Source organism: Procambarus clarkii, chromosome 38 (genome assembly GCF_040958095.1).
Source record: "Procambarus clarkii isolate CNS0578487 chromosome 38, FALCON_Pclarkii_2.0, whole genome shotgun sequence".
NCBI lineage: Eukaryota > Metazoa > Arthropoda > Malacostraca > Decapoda > Cambaridae > Procambarus > Procambarus clarkii.
Window position 1 is genome coordinate 12284132 of NC_091187.1, and position 21037 is coordinate 12305168.

A 21037-nucleotide genomic window follows, 5' to 3' on the forward strand; every position below is an offset into this window, starting at 1 on the left:
GCACTGACGCCTCACGGTGCGGCCACATCACTGCATGCCGAAAGCAAAACCTCTGTTCACTCTGATATAATTTTAAATGCCAAGCTTCCTAGACCATGGCATAATTAGTTATGCTTTGAGTATGTTTCCGGGTAACAGATCTGCTTAGAATTTTCATCAATTTTTGCCTAGTGGCTAGAAATGTGTAGAGGTTTTTAGCTAGTACTGAATAGTGGTTGACCGGCATTTGAACACAGCAATATTCCTTTGTATATATCTTCCTAACAAAGTATTGGAACTAACATCTTCAAAGTCACAAAGAACACATTCTAATTCCCTGTTTAGCTATTAGGATATCTACATAAATTAGAGGAATAGCATGACTGTTAATTAGTCAGATCCACGAAGGCAAACTTTCCGACTTGGGTAAAGTTATCATTTTTAAGCTGAGAAGCGTTCTGTATTATAGTTTATATTATTTAGTGTGAAACTAAACAGTAATCCCATGCTTATATTTATTCGCTTGCTATGTTGTTAGCGTGTTGATGGTTTTACTAGTGAATTAATTTCTATGGTATTTGTGTCATAACTCATGAAGTTAACCAATTTAGTGTTTTGTAAATGCTGTGTGGTGTGTGTGTGTGTGTGCGTGTGTACTAACTGTGCGTGGTGACGCATGTACGCACAGGAGGCGTGTGGCGAGGCCGTCCTGGTGTCGGGGGACAAGCCCTTCCGTCGCCTGGAGCACTTCCAGATGCACGACTACGCCCGCCGCCTGGCACTAGCGACCTCCCCAGGTGCCGGAGGGCCAGTAGGCGTCGCTGCGGTCACCTCCGTCGATGCCATGTTTAAGCGTAAGCGCGGACGGCCTCCGAAGAACAGAGTTATCGAGGTGCGTCTTGCGGCCCTCTTTACAGTTTACTTCGAACTCAGCTGTTCTCTTTTATCAAAGTTACCCCCTACTTCAATTCAGCTATTTTCTTTAATATCATATTTAAATGGTAATATTTATCTTGAAGTTATCCCTTAAACTCCGCTGTCCTGTTAAGTTTGTTTTCCTTGAACTTGTCGTACTTTCAAACTTACCTCGTAAACTCTGCTATTTTGTTATATTTGTCAACTTAAAAAAAAAAAAAAACTTTACTGTTCTGTGAAAAGTTCTCCTTTCAACTATTCTATTTTCTCAGAATCACCACCAGAAGTTCAATTTTAACAGTATTAATGTTATCCATTTAAAGATTGTTCTTCAATCACTACCCTTTTAAACATTGTTCTTATCCTAAAGTTAATTGCTTTAATTCTGCTGGGGCCAGATTCACGAAGTAGTTACGCAAGCACTCACGAACCTGTCCATCTTTTCTCAATCTTTGGCGGCTTTGTTTCCAATTATTAAACAGTTAATGAGCTCCGAAGCACCAGGAGGCTGTTTATAACAATAACAACAGTTGATTGGCAAGTTTTCATGCTTGTAAACTGTTTAATAAATGTAACCAAAGCCGTCAAAGATTGAGGAAAGATGTACACGTTCGTAAGTGCTTGCGTAACAGCTTCGTGAATCTGGCCCCAGGTCTTTAAACAGTGATAGTTCTCTGTACAGTTACCTCAGTGTGGCTGTATAATACATGATTCGCCAATTGGTGCTAAAACAAACAAAACAAGTGCATTGCATTCTATTTCAAAGTATATTTGAAGGATTAAAAAAAAGCACATTATCTTACGAAGTTATATTACATAAATCCAAAACACTTATATTTATTTATTTACTGTATAGTCAAATATTGTCAAAAAATATATATACAGTATTTGATTTTTTCTTCCGTTACTTTCAGGTGTGGAATGATTACGTAAGTTAGATCAGAATTTGTTTTGCTAACTGACTGACACACACACACACACACACACACACACACACACACACACACACACACACACACACACACACACACACACACACACACACACACACACACACACACAGCTCACTAATGCCTTACTCATCCCCCCTTCAACTTATTTGTTGCCTGTTAACGCTTTACCGTTTGTTGCCTGTTAATGCTTTACCGTTTGTTGCTGTTGACTGTTAAACGGTCATGTCTCCACTCTGCAAATAAATCTCCGCCAGCTTAAGCATCGTTCACAGCAAGTCAAAAACGAAAGTTTAATTCCCAGAGGCTCTATTAGCATCCTATAGGCCCTGTTAATTAAAACAAAAAATACAACATGCAAGTGCTTTATTTTACACGATAATCAGATGTGATTTATTATATTCAACGCTTGCCTTATTTAATTGTAATCCTGTAGACCACACACCACTCCATCCTTTTTTTGTATCTTTTTTTATTGCTCTATTTGTTTGCAATAATTACTACAATTAAAAAGTACATGTAATACAAATAGATTGATTGCACGGTGTTCTAAATGCATTGGTGTATACTCACGCTTGTGCACACACACAGTACCAGTTGATTAACAGTTGAGAGGTGAGACCGAAGAGCCAAAGTTTAACCGCCCGCAAGCACAACTAGGTGAGTGCAATAAGCACATAATGCGCACACACGCAAACACACACACACACACACACCTGGTGGATAGCGCGCAGGACTCATAATTCTGTGGCGCGGGTTCGATTCCCGCACGAGGCAGAAACAAATGGGCAAAGTTTCTTTCGCCCTGAATGCCCCTGTTACCTAGCAGTAAATAGGTACCTTGGAGTTAGTCAGCTGTCACGGGCTGCTTCCTGGAGTGTGTGTGTGGTGGTGTGGAAAAAAAAAGAGTAGTTAGTAAACAGTTGATTGACAGTTGAGAGGCGGGCCGAAAGAGCAAAGCTCAACCCCCGCAAACACAACTAGGTGAATACACACACACACACACACACACACACACACACACACACACACACACACACACACACACACACACACACACACACACACACACACACACACACAGACGTAGAGCCTGATAGGCTCAGGAATCTGTACACCTGTTGATTGACGGTTGAGAGGCGGGACCAAAGAGCCAGAGCTCAACCCCCGCAAACACAACTAGGTGAGTACAACTAGGTGAGTACACACACACACACACACACACACAGTGAAAGGCTGGGAGTGAAAGGGAAGGTACTCCATTGGATAAAAGAGTACCTAAGCAACATAAGACAATGAGTCACTGTGAGGGGTGAGGTCTCAGATTTGGCGAGACGTTACAAGTGGAGTCCCGCATGGGTCAGTCCTTGGACCTATACTGTTTCTGATATATGTAAATGATCTACCAGAAGGTATAGAGTCATTCCTCATTGTTTGCTGATGATGCAAAAATTATGAGGAGGATTAAGAAGGAGGAAGTCAGTATGAGGCTATAAGATGACCTAGACTGAATGAATGTTCCAACAAATGGCTACTAAAGTTCAACCCGAGTAAATGTAGAGTAATGAAACTAGGCAGTAGAAACAGGAGGCTAGACACACGATACCGAATGGGAGATACAATCCTTCACGAAATGGACAGAGAGTTATCTAGGAGTTGATATCACACCAAACTTGTCTCCTGACGCCCACATAAAAAGAATAACATCTTTGGCATATGCAAGGCTGGATAACATCAGAACTGCCTTCAAAACCTGTGTAAGGAATCATTCAGAACCTTGTATACCACATATGTAAGACCAATCCTGGAGTATGCAGTCGCAGCATGGAGCCCATACCTTGTCAAGCACAGGGCTAAGCTGGAAAAAGTTCAGAGGTATGCCACTAGGATAGTCCCAAAACTAAGGGGCATGAGTTACGAGGAAAGGCTGCATGAAATGCACCTCACGACACTGGAAGACAAAAGTAAGGGGAGACATGATCACTACCTACAAAATTCTCAGAGGAATTGACAGGGTAGATAAAGACAAACTGTTTAATACAGTTTATCGAGGGGTATGAGAAGAAGGGGACACAGGTGGAGACTGAGTACCCAAATGAGCCACAGGGACGTTAGAAAGAACTTTTTCAGTGTCGGAGTAGTTAACAGGTGGAATGCATTAGGCAGTGATGTGGTGGAGGCTGACTCGATACACAGTGTTTCAAATGTAGATATGATAGAGCCCAGTAGGCTCAGGAATCTATACACCAGTTGATTGACAGTTGAGAGGTGGGACCAAAGAGCCAGAGCTCAACCCCAGCAAGCACAAGTAGGTCAGTACAACTAGGTGAGTACACACACACACACACACACACACACACACACACACACACACACACACACACACACACACACACACACACACACACACACACACACACACACACACACACACTCGCAAGCCAAAGAGCCGAAGCTCATCCCCTGCAGATGAGCAGCCAGATGATAATTATCTTTTCAAAAAGTTATGTCATTTTTGTTCTTTGTTAGTGCTTATTTTCAGTGTAAATTATGCTCAAATTATTGCAAGTATCAAAAGTTATAAGTAAGGAATTTATACATAACTAAAACTGACTCCTCACCCTACATTAAACTCACTCTCTCTCTCTCTCTCTTTTCTTCTTTCCTTATTTCCTTTTCACGTCTCCTTACCACACACACACACGTGTGTGAGTGTGTGTACGCACCATAATAGGCGAGTATACACATTCCACAGAGTCCCACATACGAGGTTGTTCTGGAAACGGAAACATACTGGAAGAGTGACAGGAAGGCTTCTAACATGGATCAAACATTTCCTAGCATAAAAAATGCGAGCAGTATTTAGAGGCAATGTATCTGTGTGGAGAATGTCACGAGTGGAGTACTACAGGATTCAGTTCTTGCACCAGTGATGTTCATGGTCTACATATACGATCTACCAGAAGGAATACAGAACTATATGAACATGTTTGCTGATGATGCTAGGATACTGAGGAAGATAAGAAACTTTGACAATTGTCAGGTCCTTGAAGAAGACCTGAACAAAATAAGTACATGGAGCAACACTTGGCAGACAGTGGCTCCCACTCTGTGTCTGCTACACACCACAGTGTGTAGTAGTTAATAAATAACATAGTAGTTAATTAATAGAATGCATTAGGAAGTGAAGTGGTGGAGGCAGACTCCATACACAGTTTCAAGTGTAGATATGATTGAGCCCAATAGACTCAGGATCCTGTACACCAGTTGATTGGCGGTTGAGCGGCTGGACCAAAGAGCTGAAGCTCAACCCCCGCAAGCACAACTAGGTGAGTACAGTTTCCTACCGTCCAGCAATAACTACCAGCAGACAGTGTCTCCCACTCTGCGTCTGCTACAGTAATAACCTCTTGTTACTATGACAGTTTTTTTTATAAAGTGCATGCTTGCCTGAAGATGCATTGCCTTGTAAGGGAAGGTGTGCTTGTTATATTACACATTTAACGCTGTTGTTGTAAGTTTCTTAACACAAAGAGAAGATAAGTGTAAACTTTGTTCAGGGGTACGAGAGTGTGTTGCCCTCTTAAGTTAATAGATCTTTTTTCAAAGGACACCGAAGTCTCTTCCTTGTTGTTCCAGCTAAACTGAGTAAATAGTCGGGTCTGATGTATTGGTTCTGTTTTACTGCACCGCCACACCTCAAGTATATCAAATACAAAAAATAGCAAGTGCAAACAGCCGTAAAAGCACCGGACCTGGTGAAAACCATAAAAAATAAACTTTTGTTGACGACCTCTGCGTTGTACGCTGTTGATTTAGTGTCTTGCCAGCTTGTTCTTCATTAAGTACCTGTGCATTTTTAGTATTTAAATTTGTATTGTCTCATATATGATAGAATGAGTCACCCTCCAAGTGTATAACTCATTCTTAATTGATATTACAGAGCGTGACACACAACCAAGTGTTTCTGTCCCGTCAAAACCGCCTTCCTTCCTTGCAGCATCCTGTGTCGAGCGCCCACGACTCCCCACAGGCAATCTTCGCCAGCTTCAAGTTGCCCAAGAGTTCGCCACCACCACATGGGCCCCTGGGGATGCCCATGGGGCCCCATCCGATGACACCCCTAGGCCACCTAGCCAACTTGGGCCGCGATTCCTCCCCGCCAAGACTATCCATCCCTTGCAGCACCAGCAGCAATTGCAGCACTAGCACCTGCAACACAGTTGGTCATCCCACCACTCCGGGTGGCCCACTGCCCATCCTACTGCCTCTCACTGGGCCCCTACTCTCAAACCCGCTCCAACCACAAGTAAGGAACAAAGCTGAGGATTTGTCTAACTGAATATACCCGAGGGCCACTATCTTACTAATGCCTTTGACTGTGACAGGAAGCTTACGGTTTGTCAAAGTTCCCCCACATTGTTCCCTGATGATTTTTCTATAAGATGTTTATTCAGGTAAAGGTACATACATTGAAAATGAGTTACAAACATAATGTTGGATTTATAGATAGAGCTTTTACACACAATGCCCGAAGCCACTAATACGCACAGCATTTCGAGCAAAAATCTGGATTTTAAACTAAAATAATGTTTTTGACCTTAACACACTAGGTCAATCATGTGACCTAGTGTGTCATTTGTCATGGCGTTTATTCCTTGTGTATGAATAAAAGAACATGATATATTTCTTGATGTTTTGCACACATTTTCATCAGTGGTTTATAATACTGTAATAATAATAATAAAAATAATAATAATAGTATTTTATTTAAGGAAAAGTACATACATAGATGCAGAGTTACATACTGTTGGATTTATAGATAGAGCTAGTACATACAATACCTAAAGCCACTAATACGCATAGCGTTTCAGGTTTCTTTTAACCGCACTGATTTGCTGCATTCAACACTGTTTAGAATTATTTGCAAAACTTACCTGAATTTACCTGAGGGCCACTGTCACTAGTGGCCTCGACGAGGACAGAAAGCCGGCGGCTTGTTGAAGGTCCACCCATTTGCCTTGATGATCTTTTCCAGCTGTACTTTTAAAAACTTGGGGGATTTATTCTTCCAAAAATTGAACTAATTTTCACCTATAGATTTTTTTATTGAAGATATCATCCATCTGGCCATTTTAGTTCCTTCTTCTTGACATGTATTTTTATGCAAGTTCTATAATAACTTTTGTGATGTTATCCTATGATGTATCTTGCCTTGATCTATTAATTCCCTCCATGAGGGAATTCCTCTCTCATGGCATAATAGTCTCGTCAAAATTAATCGTCATATTCATCATCCGGAGCCTTTATATAGGGTTTTAGGATCTAATTCTATCTCAGGACGTGTCCTGTATAATAACATTGTCAGAACTCCTTATTATTAATGTTAGCCCTCACAATTATAGTACGTTTTCTCTGATCATATTAAAGTATGTAGCATGGCCTACTAAAGTAAACGTAGTAAAATACTTATTTTCCTGAATTTACCCAAGGGTCTCTCTTTAGTGGCCTCAACAAGGACAAAAAACTAGTAGCTTCTTAAAAGCCCCCATTATTGTTCCTGATGATTTTTCCAATTTAATTTTGAAATGATGTATTGTCTTGGCATTTATGGTTACGGTAGGTAGGCAGTTCCATGGGTTTTTTTACCTGATTACCTGAGAGCCACCAACACAAGTGGACTCGACGAGGACAGGAAGCCGGTGGCTTGTTGAAGGTTCTGCCCTCCCACATTTCCTTGATGATCTTTTCCAGTTTGACTTTAAAATTTAACAAAGTTTATACCCCTATGAGTCTAGGGTTAGGAAGTTTAACAACATTTATAACCCTATAAGTCTAGGGTTAAAAAAGTTTAACAACATTTATAACCCTATGAGTCTAGGATTAAGAAGTTTAACAAAGTTTATAACCCTATGAGTCTAGGGTTAAAACGTTTTAATAAAGTTTATAACCCTATGAGTGTAAAAGCATCTACTATTTTCAGTACTGCATTGTGGCTTGTCGAGTATGACCCTGTTACTCCTTGTTTGTGTTACATTTGACCTTTTGAAGATGTAACATAAACAAAATGTAATAAAAACAAGAAGCAACGATTTCAAGTTCTATAAACCACAACGTAGGACTGAAAACAGATGCTTTTACATCCATTAGGTTATGAACCCATAGAACTGCGTACCCGCTGAAGTCATAAATGCCAAAATGCTTTTAATTTTTAAAATCCAACTTGAGAAATTCATCTGGACAAATGGGAGAGCCTTTGACAAGCTGCCAGTTTCCTGTTCCCATTGAGGCCACTAGAGTGTTAGTGTCCCTCAGGTAAATTCAGATAAATATATTTTTTTATTACTGAAAGTAACAGCAAACTCAAATTGTTTTTAGAATGAAGACGTGTGATAATTTTGTTATATATGTTGTTAATTTGGTATTTCTTTGTTTCTCATTTAAATTCTTTAAGAGATATTCAGCATTTTAATGCATATTAAAAGTCAATCTACAATATTTATGACTTAATTTGCATGACATTTCTACTTTGGTTGAGTCTTACACTAGTAATATCAAATAGGAATGTTTCTTTTATGTTATCCATGGATTCTGTTACAGCCCTTTAGGAATAATTTTTTAATTATTCATATAACATTTATTCATTTAACATAATTATCTAAGTTTACCCGTGTTTACCTAAGAGCCACTAATACTAATGGCTTTGACAAGAACAGGACAGGAAGCTGGCAGCTTGTCGAAGGTCCCCCCCATTTGCCCAGATGATCTTTTCTAGCTGTATTTTTAAACCCAACAGAGGTTTGGCATTAACGGCTTAATGCCGTGAATGGGTACCTGGTTGTTAAGCGATTTGGGGAGTCATATTCCGGGGAAAAATTAAGATTAAGGTCCTGCCTGAAATGCTAGGTGTGCTAGTGACTTTACAAGAACATGAGAACTCTTTTTATATATAGAAATAAAAAAAAAGACAGGACAAAGCTCATCAAAACCTTTAAAATACTGAAAAATTTGTAGGATGTTGATTCAGACAATATCTTCAAAACATCAGATATTACAAAAACAAGAACCAATGGTTTCAAGCTCAACAAGCCACAATGTAAGACTGAAAACAGGAGATCCTTTTAACGCACAGGGTTATAAACCTGTGGAACCACTTACCATTGAAGCTGTAAAGGCCAAAATTCTTGTTAAATTTTAAAATCCAGCTGGAAAAAATCATAAGGGGAAATTAGAGGACCTTTGACAGGCCACCAACTGCCTGCTGGGGCTACCATCTAGTAGTGGAGAGGTGTAACTAGTGATGGCAACCAGCTAACAAGTTTGTTACAGTATTAGTTGACAGGATTGCCAAAGTTTTTTCCAAACAGCAAACATTTATCTCCATCTTTGATCAGAGACAGACATAATCGGCATTTGCTAGGAGGAACACGGCAAGTGGATGATATTCCGGCAGAAATGGACATACTCTTTCTTCAATTTGTCATTATTTTTGGTGACATACAGAATCCTTGTTAAGATCAGTTGTGTTTTTCTGATAATTTCCCTGGTCTGTAGTAGGTTTCTTTGACTCATAAGAGTCTAGTGTGGCATGATAGGTGTGGAGCATACCATGTTGGGAACCCTCCCAGAAAACCTGTGTATCAAAATCAAAAATCAAAAAAATCAAAAATCAAATTTAAATCCTAAATTTAGTTTTATGTATGTATGTAATTTTATGTATGTATGTAATTTATTGTATGTACTACTGTAGCTCTTTCTAGAACTCCAACATTATGTTTGTAACTCATCTTGTATGTACAGTATGTACTTTTACGTGAATAAACATTTGATTTGATTTGATTCGATGTCAGCTTCTCATATAATGTCATGTGTTGTCCATATAAATTTCAAACTAAATTCACCTATTTTAGGTTATGCCCAAAATGCTTTCTATATGTATTTGCATTATATAATATACAATTACTTTGCCTACTAAGTAACCACATAATATGATATATTGTACAGTACAATACTATATGTTATAAATTAATTATTATTATTATTATTATTATTATTATTATTATTATTATTATTATTATTATTATTATTATTATTATTACTTGGAAATTTAAGTTAGTAACCCCACACCCTTGCTGTTCAGAACAGGAACCTCATAGCAATTTTCATTGCAGTCTAGGCATCAATGCACATTGCAATTTTCAGAAAAAATTCAGATTATAACTAACATTTAAAAAAAAATAGTACAGTTCTGCTAAATAATCCAAATAACCCGCACAACAACCTCGTTCATTGTCAGGCGGAGATAGTAGAGGGCTTCTACCCCTGGGGCGAAGGTGTATCCTGCCCCGACCAGCTGTGTCCACTGCTTGGACGACGCCACTACCACTGTGCCCACCCCCGCTGTCTCTACGTCACCGCCCACACAGATGTCCTCCCACTCCATGCCCACGACTTCCACGAGAATACGCCCATACCAGAGGGATTCATTGCCATTGACAGGAATATTGACTGCCGCTCACCAAATTGTCAGAGGTAAGAATGGGTAGGATAATTTTAATAATAATAATACTTTTTTCATAAGAATATGCATACAAAAGACATTAGACAAAGGCCCAATTGTAGGTACAGGGGTTGCACATTAAATGAAGCCACAACTACACAAAACAGTTCCAACAAAACTTTGAATAATTCAGATACAAGTTATTTATAGGTAGTTGCTAGTGAACAGCTCCTACAAATAACAGCTGCTTACCTAAATCCTCTATGCAGACGAGGAGTCACAATAACGTGACTGAAATATGTTGATCAAACCACACACACTAGAAAGTGAAGGGACGACGACATTTCGATCCATCCTGGACCATTCTCAAGTCGATTATGTGTGTTACACACAATCGACTTGAGAATGGTCCAGGACGGACCGAATCGTCGTCGTCCCTTGACTCTCTAGTGTGTGGTTTGGTCAACTAAATCCTCTATATAAATTCTTTTAAGAAATTAATAATTTAAAAAACTTTCTCTTTACAGTATTTACCGTAGTTATCATGTCTTGTAAAGTAATTCTCAGAGTTGGGTCCTTTCTCAAGTATATGGAGTCACCATAGTACAGTCAGGTTCATTCTCTACTCACAGTTGAGAATTCTGGGTTTGTATCCTGGGCAGGACAGCAATGGTTTGGTGCATTTCCTGTCACCTAATGCACTTGTTCACCTACAAGTAAATAAGGTACCCAGGAGTCAACTTGTTGTGGGGGTTACATCCTGGGAAGGGTTATTAGTTTGAACTTGGCAGGATCTTGATATAAGCTTAATATGTACAGGTATAACAACTAAGCCTAACATCAACAACAAACTAAGGGATTTGGGAATGTTGGTAAGTTTATGAGCAGCAATAAATAGATGATAGATACTTTTCACTTCAATTACTTAATTTATAAATTGACTTTCTCTACACTCCTTTTCATTACACGACTTGATAATGGTCTACAATGGACCAAAACATCATCATTGCCTTTATTTTCAATTTTTTTTGTTGAATGTCTAACGGTGAACCTTGGAGTCATAATCCATCAATCACTGAATGTTGCACAACAAGTGGGAGTTGTAATGAAAAAAAAATAACCAAACCCTAAATGGAATCAAGCGTACCTTTAACTTTAATGAAAGGAAGGTATTAAACTGTATGTCTGGTGCTATTATTTGTATCCAAATTATTATTTTGTAGTCCACTCAGTTTATTATATGCAAGCCTGGCTGTCATACAGACCAGGATGGTTAACGACCACAGGGCTAACAACATTGCAAACTAGGCATAACAAGGTGAATCTCATGGAAACTTTTACAATACTGAACAACTTGGAGGATATTGATCCAGATAATTTCTTGAAAAGGTCAGATGTAACACAAAGAGTAATGGCTTCAAGCTCAATAAGCCACACTGTGGGACTGAAAACAAAGAGATTCTTTTTCACCCATAGAATTATAAACCCATGGAACCGTTTACCCACAAAAGCCATTAATGCCAAAACACAGTTGAATTTAACAAAAAAAAATAGCTGCCTATCCTCACTGAGGCTAATAGTGTGTTAGTGGTCCTCAGATAAATTCAGGTAAAAAAATAAATTTTGAAGATACTGCCCTATATTTATTTATTTTATTTATTTATTTATTTATGCATATACAAGAATGTACATAAGGAATGTGAGGATACAATTATGGTAATTACAGTCTTGTAAAGCCACTAGCACGCGCAGCGTTTCGGGCAGGTCCTTAATCTAAGAAAATTTTAAGGAGGTAAATACTTGCAAAATTTATAGACAAAAAAATGATAACAGATTACATGGAATGAAAAAAAAAAGATGAGAGAAAATTATAGGTACAGTATATTAAAGCACATAGGTAGCTATGATTGATTGCAATGACAGCTTAAAATGGTAGTTGACAACAAATTGGTAGGCACAATACAGCAGAAACAATATAAGATTGATTGCAATGACAGCTTGAATGGTAGTTGACAAAAATTGGTAGTCACAATACAGCATATGGCTAGCACATAAAAGAAGACAGCAATGAACACAATGATAAGGTTGTTTGATATTACATAAAAATTGTGAGATTGGGTACCACTAGGTACAGAGCAAATTTAAAGCTCAGTGTAGGAAACTAAATAGATGAAGTTAGGTACTTTTTGGTTTTGCTTTTAAATAAGGCAAAAGTTTTACAGTTTTTCAATTCACTAGGGAGTGAGTTCCATAGACTAGGTCCCTTAATTTGCATAGAGTGTTTACACAGATTAAGTTTGACCCTGGGGATATCAAAGAGATATTTATTTCTGGTGTGGTGATAATGGGTCCTATTACATCTGTCCAGGGAGAGTTTCAGAGCATGGTTTGCATTTAAGAACAGGGTTTTGTAAATGTAGTTGACACAAGAGAATGTGTGGAGGGAGTTAATATTTAGCAAGTTTAGAGATTTAAACAAGGGAGCTGAGTGTTGTCTGAAAGCAGAGTTAGTTATTATTCTGATAGCAGATTTTTGCTGTGTGATGATGGGCTTAAGGTGGTTTGCAGTGGTAGACCCCCATGCACAGATACCATAATTAAGATAGGGGTAGATTAGTGCATAATATAGTGAGAGGAGAGCAGAGTTAGGAACAATATCTGATTTTGGAGAGTATACCAACTGTCTTAAGAGACTTTCTTAGTTATGTGTTGAATGTGGGTGCTGAAGTTGAGTCTCTTGTCTAGGAATAGGCCAAGAAACTTGCCATCATTTTTATTACTGATGTTAATGTTGTCTATCTGTAGCTGAATTGCATTTGATGATTTGCTTCCAAATAAGATGTAGTAAGTCTTTTCGATGTTTAATGTTAGTTTGTTCGTTGACATCCATAAGTGGACTTTTTTTAATTCATTATTCAAACCATTATTTAGTGTATGTGGGTTGAGGTTTGAGTAGATAAGGGTAGTATCGTCAGCAAACAATATAGGTTTGAGAATATTATTAGAGACATTAGGCAGATCGTTTATATATATAAGAAATAGAAGAGGTCCTAAGATGCTGCCCTGTGGCACTCCAACGGTAATTGGTAGAGTGGAAGAAGTTGTATCATTGATGGTTACATATTGGTGTCTGTCACTAAGATAGGATCGGATGTAGTCAAGGGCAAGGCCTCGGATTCCATAATGCTGGAGTTTAAGTAAGAGGTAGTTGTGATTAACAGTATCAAAGGCTTTTCTTAGGTCAATGAAGAGTCCAATCGGAAACTCATTTTTGTCAAGGGCTGAGTAGATAATGTCAAGGAGACTAATGATTGCATCATTGGTACTCTTTTGGGACCGGAAGCCAAACTGGCAGGGGCTGAGTATGTCGAATTTTACGAGGTAGGAATAGAGCTGTTTGTAAATAATTTTTTCAAATATTTTTGATAGAATGGGTAGATTTGATATTGGTCTATAATTGTTTATGTCCGCCGGATTGCCTCCTTTATGGACTGGCGTTACTCATGCTTTTTTGAGGATATCAGGGAAGGTGTGACACTCTATAGATTTGTTGAACAGTAGTGCTATGGGTGGGGCAAGGGCATGGGAGGCTCTCTTGTACACAATAGATGGAATTTCACTGGTATATAATAATTAATTCATCCCATTACCCACACAAAACATCCATATCCATATATTTTGCTATATCCTTATGGCAAAAATTCCATAAGTCATATAACAAAATTATCCATATATTTGCCATACAGTATATCAAATTATAACAAAATAATTATTGCTGCTATGCAGTAATATGTAATGTTTAAAGTAATATATACATCATTCATATCAAATTTACAAGCAAGACGAATGGTGTGACACCTGTGTGTGTGTCAGTCAGTGTGGCAGTGCACCTTCGGGTCTGGCCAGTAACTGGATGAATAACTGCAATGATAGCCTTGCCCTTTGCTAGAGGAAATCATGAAGAATCAAATAGCGTGTTTATGCCAAACAGCAATACAGTATTCCATATAAATAAATAAATAAATAAATAAATAAATAAATAAATAAATAAATAAATAAATAAATAAATAAATAATAAATGTTTATTTAGGTAAAAGTACATACATACGAGATGAGTTACAAACAAAATGTTGGATGTCTAGATAGAGCTAGTAGATACTATGCCTAAAGCCACTAATATGCACAGTGTTTTGGGCAAGATGTAGGAAAAACACTTAGACTAAAACTTAAAACTATATCATATGTATCATAATATCAACGTGTATCTCATCATTCCTGACACCTCTACAAGACCTTAATTTGTTCTATGTGCCCACAGCAACAAGGTGAACAAACACTTTCACTGTACGCGCTGTGGCTTCTCCTTTGTTCGCTACCAGACACTCGAGTCCCATGCGGAGAAGCATCAACAGGAAGATGGGGTGATTCACACTCATAGTCTGGGCCCTCAGTCACCCATATACCTTAAAAAGCCTCGCCCGGACAGCCCTATGGATGCTCCAACAGCTACTGCAGACAGGGAGTCACCCAGCAAGGCACAAGGTTGGTATGAGAAATTCCTGTGATTTGTAGCACACCCACTGAGAATAATGGCTATTTCTAGCATTTATAATAATAATAATAATAATAATAATAATAATAATAATAATAATAATTTTTATTTAGGCAAAGGTACATACATAAAGAGATTTTACAAAGTTTGTTGGCTTTATAGATAAGATAATTTATAGATAAGATAATAAGATAATTTAGGTTATTGTTCGTCTTGTGTACTGCCTTATTCAGTGTAAAAGTATACTTAAGATTTTGTTAAAACTTTTGTGCATACATTTAACACAATCATATCAGTTTTTTTTAGATTAGTTCATTTATTATGTATACCATACCCATACCATGGGTGGTAGTGAAAAAAGGGATACAGAGGTACATAGTGGACTCAGGAACTGAACCACAAAATTAATTTAGCTAAGCAGGATACAGTACATCACTAATAATTTTGTTGTATTTGTGTCTAACTTCAGACACGAGCATGTTACAGTTGTGTCTTAAAGAGTTGAGAACAATTAAGAATGATAAAGAATCACAAATAATTAATTGACACAATTATGTGTCAAGTTTAGAGACATTTGTGTGCAAGAAGTAAGGCAAATATTCCAGTCTGAAGGGTAGAGGCCCAGTTGTTTATACAGACTCCCTGCTCAGAATACAGTACAGTATAAGCCTTCACCAATTGTCAAGACAACTGCAGTTAGAGCTGCACTCAAGGAGCAGTGTAGGAAACCAGCAGTGCATATGCTTTGAGAGCGAGAATGCTCTGTGGCCAGAGTATCATTATAGCTTAAGGCATTGAGCTTTGCCTTAAGACGAAGGGTGAGCTGATGTTTAATTTGCTTTTTGAGTGAAAAGGGAGGGATTAAAATTTGATGGGGAGGTAATCTCCCACAGTGTAGGAAAGTGCCATTGTTATCTCTAGTGATACAAATTGTAAATCTGGTACATTCTGAAATACAACTTGTTAAGTCAGTAGTTAAAAGCATATTTAATAAAAACACTAATATGGAGAGCATTTTGGACATAACTTGAAATAATAAGGGTCAATTTTTATAGGCAAATGAGGTAAGCTTTTAATACTAAACTAGAGTCAAGCTAACATATATGAATTGTTCAAGTAATTTAGCAAATGATATTCAATATTTAAGTGATGCTAATGAAGTGCTAGATAAGCAGATTACTCTTCTATCCATATCTATCACACATGCATGCTTAAAATATGCCATAATGCAGTCTGTTAAGACAATTAATAACATTTGCTATCTTGAAAATATTCTCAGCCTAGCTGCAGGTTACACTGACATGTAGATCTCTCCCCCCCAGTGGTCAAGTCATCTGGGATCTTCTACCCTCTGTCACCGTTCCCTACGTCTAGCCCATCCAACCTCCGACCCTCCAGTACCCGGGGAGAAGCAGGTGCTCTTGTCACACCAATTCCACCATCATCACGACTGCAGAATTCGACTACTTTCACCCTCCCTGTGTCGGGAAGCCTCACTATCACTGCTACTCGTCGTTCACCCCCACCTCATGGTATGCATTCACCCATTCGAGACCGCATGGATCAAGCAGAATCAGATGACCGAAATGAATTGGACACTGATCATCCTCGTCCACTGAGTCAACAAGGAGACCCGTACCCTGCCCGTATCCTTCAGACCCTTAACCGGGAAGAGTCACCTCTAATAATTCCTTCTTTAGGTTCCGAATGGCTTGGTCCAGAACGGCACCCACAGTATGGCCCAGAGTATTCTTGTGGCCGGCCATTTTGTAAGCTGAAAAAGAAAGAACATTTCCACTGTCAAATTTGCAATCAAGCTTTTAGTGAACATGAAAAACTGAGGCCACATCTAATTAAACATGTTACTTGTAACCCTATGAGTTCTGGCGACTTTTCTGTAGGTGGAGAGGAGGATACAGATGGTTGTACTGATCAGGGAGACGAGGAAGAAGGAAATATCCAACCCAAAATTGAAATCAATGACTGTCCGGTGAGCCCAAGAAGTTCCAATGAAAGTAGTACTAGTAGTTTTGGAATAACAACGCAGAGTGTGTCTACTAGTAGCCCGAGACCTCTCAGCAGTAGCAGCATCAGTTGTAGCTTGAGTGGACCCCAAACAACGCCACAGTTTCCAATGGTATATACTCAAGCTGCCAGTTTCCCTGGACTTCCCTCTCCATTTGGTCCACATTTGGGCATGGCAGGAATATTTCCAGGATCATTGCCACGTCTTCTGCCACCAGCTGCGTGGCAAGTTCATCCAGCACTGGCAGCTATGGCCCATCAAGGCCTCATTATGCCTGGAGTCCGTCCCAATGGAGATCTGACTCATGGGTCACCTGTGCCAGGAGGCCTACCTGGTGTTGGTCCAGGGATGGGAGGACCAGGGCTCCCTGGATCTGGAGGGGACCACAACCCTCTGTTGCCCTCCTCTCTGGGAACTTCACCTCACCTAGCTATGCTAGGCAAGAGACTCGGTGCTGAAGACTTCAATGCACAAGAAGCTAAGAAGATCCGTTCCAACCACTCCATACGCTTGCTTAAAGATGAGCCTGTGCCTGAAGGTTATATACGCTTTAGGTAAGTGAAAAGCTTTCCATTTTGTTACATATACGCTTGAATTTACTGTACTTGATACTTACTTGAATTTATCTAATGGCTACTATCTCTCTAGTGGCCTCAATGAGGACAGGAAGCTGGCCACTTGTCAGAGGTTCCCCATTTGTCCTGATGATTTTATCAAGCTGGATTTTGAAATTCAGCAGTTTTGGCATTTACAGCTTTGGTGGGTAGGCAGTTCCATGACTTTATAACCCTATGGGTGAAATAAGCATCTCTCAGAATGGGAATACAGTATATATTGTAATGACAATGTGAGGAGAATGACATAGGCTATTAAATAGCACTTCAGTGTAAGTGTTGTCAAAAAAAAGAATGTTTAAAATTCATCAAATTGCTTGTAAACATGAATAATAAACAGCTTGCTATAATTAGAATATATTGAAGATGAAGCTTTCTTAGTGACAGACACTAATATGTAGCCATCAATGACATGACCACCTCCACTCTACCATTAACCATAGGAGTGCCACAGGGCAGCATCTTAGAACCTCTCCTATTTTTTATATACATTAATTTTATTTTATTTATTTATTTATTTATTTATTTATTTATTTATTTATATAAGATACAAGAAGATACATTGGGTTTATGAGAGTACATAGCATTGATGTTTATACATTCCTGTAAAGCCACTAGTATGCATAGCATTTCGAGCAGGTCCTTAATCTAACAGATAATTTTAAGTAGGTAATTTCTAGCAAAATTTTAAGAATGTTAACAGGTGCATTGTAAGAAAATTTGACAAAGATTAGTAGGTACATTAAAGTAAAATTTGAGTGTTACAAACAGGTACATGGTAGCATAATTGGAGGATTATTATTATTTTTTTTTTTTTTGAGATATATACAAGAGTTGTTACATTCTTGTACAGCCACTAGTACGTGTAGCGTTTCAGGCAGGTCCCTGGAATACGATCCCCACTGCGAAGAATCGTTTTTACAACCAAGTACACATTTTACTGTTGGGTTAAACAGAGGCTACAGTTAAGGATTTGCATCCAGTAAATCCTCCCCGGCCAGGATACAAACCCATGACAAAGCGCTCGCGGAACGCCAGGCGAGTGTCTTACCACTACCCCACGGAGACTGGTTATAATGATATAATGCATTGAAATATAATGCATATATAATATAATGCAAGATATAATGCATTGACATATGCGTTCAATATAACAACCATGATATAAGATGATAGCAATGACTACAATGGTAAAGTTGTATGGCTTAGGTACATATATTGGGGGATTGAGTAGCACTAGATACAGTGTGAGTTTAAAACACTAGGTAGGAAACTATGAAGATGAAATTAGGTACTTTTTGTTTTTGATTTTGAATAAGGCAAAGGTTGGACAGCTTTTCAATTCGTTAGGGAGTGAGTTCCATGGACTAGATCCCTGCATTTGCATAGGTATTGCATTTATAATTATTTATGTTGTATATTTGCATTTATTTGCAATGTATCTAACATTCCTAAACCTATACTATTTGCTGACGGTACTACCTACATCATCAGTATTCAGACCTCAACTTACACACACTAAATAATATTGTAAATACAGTGTAACGAATTAAAATTACTGGTATTATTATAAATTATTATTCAAGAAAGTCCACTCATGGATGTTTACCAACAAACTCACACTAAACATAGAAAAGACCGACTACATTTTATTTGGAAGTAAATCCTCAAACCAAATTGAACTTCAGATAGACAATGTTAACATTAACAGTAAAAATTATGAAAACATTCATTAGCCTATACATAGACAAGAGATTAAACTTTTAGCACCCACATACACTACATATATCCCAAAAAAGTATAAAAAACTATAGGTTAACTCTCTAAAATCAGATATTATGTTTCCCACTCTGCTATCCTCTCATATACTACTCGCTAATCTATCCCTATCTTTCCTGAGTTTACCTTTACCTGTTACCTAAGTTTACCTTACCCGAGGTAACCTTCACCTTACATACGGTATCTTTACATGGGGTCCCACCACTGCAAATTACCTCAAGCCCATTATCACCCAGCAAAAATATGCTACCAGAATTATAAGAAACTCTGTTTTCAGACTACACACAGCCCCCTCTGTTTAAATTCCTAAACATACTCAACTCCACATCTGTTCTTGTGCTACTTACATGTACAAACCTTGTTCCTAAATGCTGCTACTGATCTGAAACTCTTCCTTGGTAAAGTTAATAGAACCCATGAGCACCACACCAGAAATAAATAACTCCTAGATATCCCCAGAGTTAAACTAAATCTATGCAAACAATTTATGCAAATAAAAGGACCCAATCTATGGAACTCACTTCCTAATGAATTTAAACAAATTCCACTCATGCCTTTTTCAAAAGTAAAATCAAAATGTACCTAATTTCATCCTCAAAGTTTTCTACTTTGTGATTCAAACTCACATTGTATCTTGTGCTACCCACTCCCCCAATATTAGTACTGCTCTTAAGATATGCATTTTCACCTGTGTAATTATCTTCATCAATTTATATTATTGTTATACAAATACAAATATTTATTCAGGTAAAGTACATACATACAAGGTAAGATACAAAAGTTGATGGATTTATAGATAGAGCTAGTACATACAATGCCTAAAGCCACTATTACGCAAAGCGTTTTGGGCAGATAAAACGTTATTATGTTGAACTCAAATTTTGCTACAAAATTTGTATTTCTCTCTTCATTTATCGTACTCCGTCTTTCACCTCTTCGTTCTAAACTAGCTGGAGAGGTTCTGAGAAGTGTGTAACACCCTGGTATTTGATATGAACAAGTAACACCTCTGCGATTTTAATCAATTCCGTTCGAACGTCTCAATACCTATTCATCTTGCCTTATTTGGTAGATTAAGGACCTGCTTGAAATGCTGTGTGAGCTAGTGGCTTTGCAAGAATGGAAGAATACTTTCTTGTATATAAATATGTAAATAAATAAATAAATAAATATGATGGGATTAAATCCATGTCTCTGAACTCTTCTAGCACACACACAACCGACTGGACCATGATGGCCTTAAAAATAACTTGACCAGATGTATTACCTCACAGATTTATCACATCATTATTACATCCTTCAGTATCATAATCCTGCCGATGTCTTTTAAAGCCTTACATTTTCACTGCCAACAGATTCAATGAGGACTGTCAGTATCCTCACTGTGGATACCGGGAACACCAGACACACTTCCACTGCATGAGAAAGGACTGTGGTTACTCCTTCTGCGATAAAACACGCTTTGTGCAGCACACTGCGCGGCACGAGCGGCTCGATACCCTTATGGGTGGCGATTTTAATCAATTCCGTTCGAACGTCTCCTGTGGACGCCCTGACTGTGTTTATGCCTCAATGATAGGTAAGATTGTCCATCAGGTTTCAATGAATTTAATACATTTTTTATTCCTTGTTATTATGCAATAGTATAATGCACAGTATAGTATTGTATTTGAACACATTAAAGTACATATTTTGTATTTTAGTACATAATGTAAACGGATA

The 21037-nt window shown here is 38.2% G+C and overlaps 1 protein-coding gene across 9 annotated transcripts in view; it reads left to right on the forward strand.

Annotated features, from left to right (window-relative positions):
* LOC123771958 (zinc finger protein castor homolog 1) overlaps nt 1-21037 on the forward strand; it is a 397241-nt gene that overhangs the window by 373356 nt on the left and 2848 nt on the right. For 5 of the 9 annotated variants that reach the window (XM_069337697.1, XM_069337699.1, XM_069337701.1 and 2 more), the window contains 7 exons: nt 668-871; nt 1809-1823; nt 5788-6153; nt 10141-10376; nt 14663-14886; nt 16204-17476; nt 20671-20894. In XM_069337697.1, coding sequence (XP_069193798.1) covers nt 668-871; nt 1809-1823; nt 5788-6153; nt 10141-10376; nt 14663-14886; nt 16204-17476; nt 20671-20894 — 2542 coding nt within the window. The remainder of the gene's footprint in view (nt 1-667; nt 872-1808; nt 1824-5787; nt 6154-10140; nt 10377-14662; nt 14887-16203; nt 17477-20670; nt 20895-21037) is intronic. The other 4 variants (XM_069337702.1, XM_069337706.1, XM_069337698.1 and 1 more) reach the window with 3 other exon arrangements.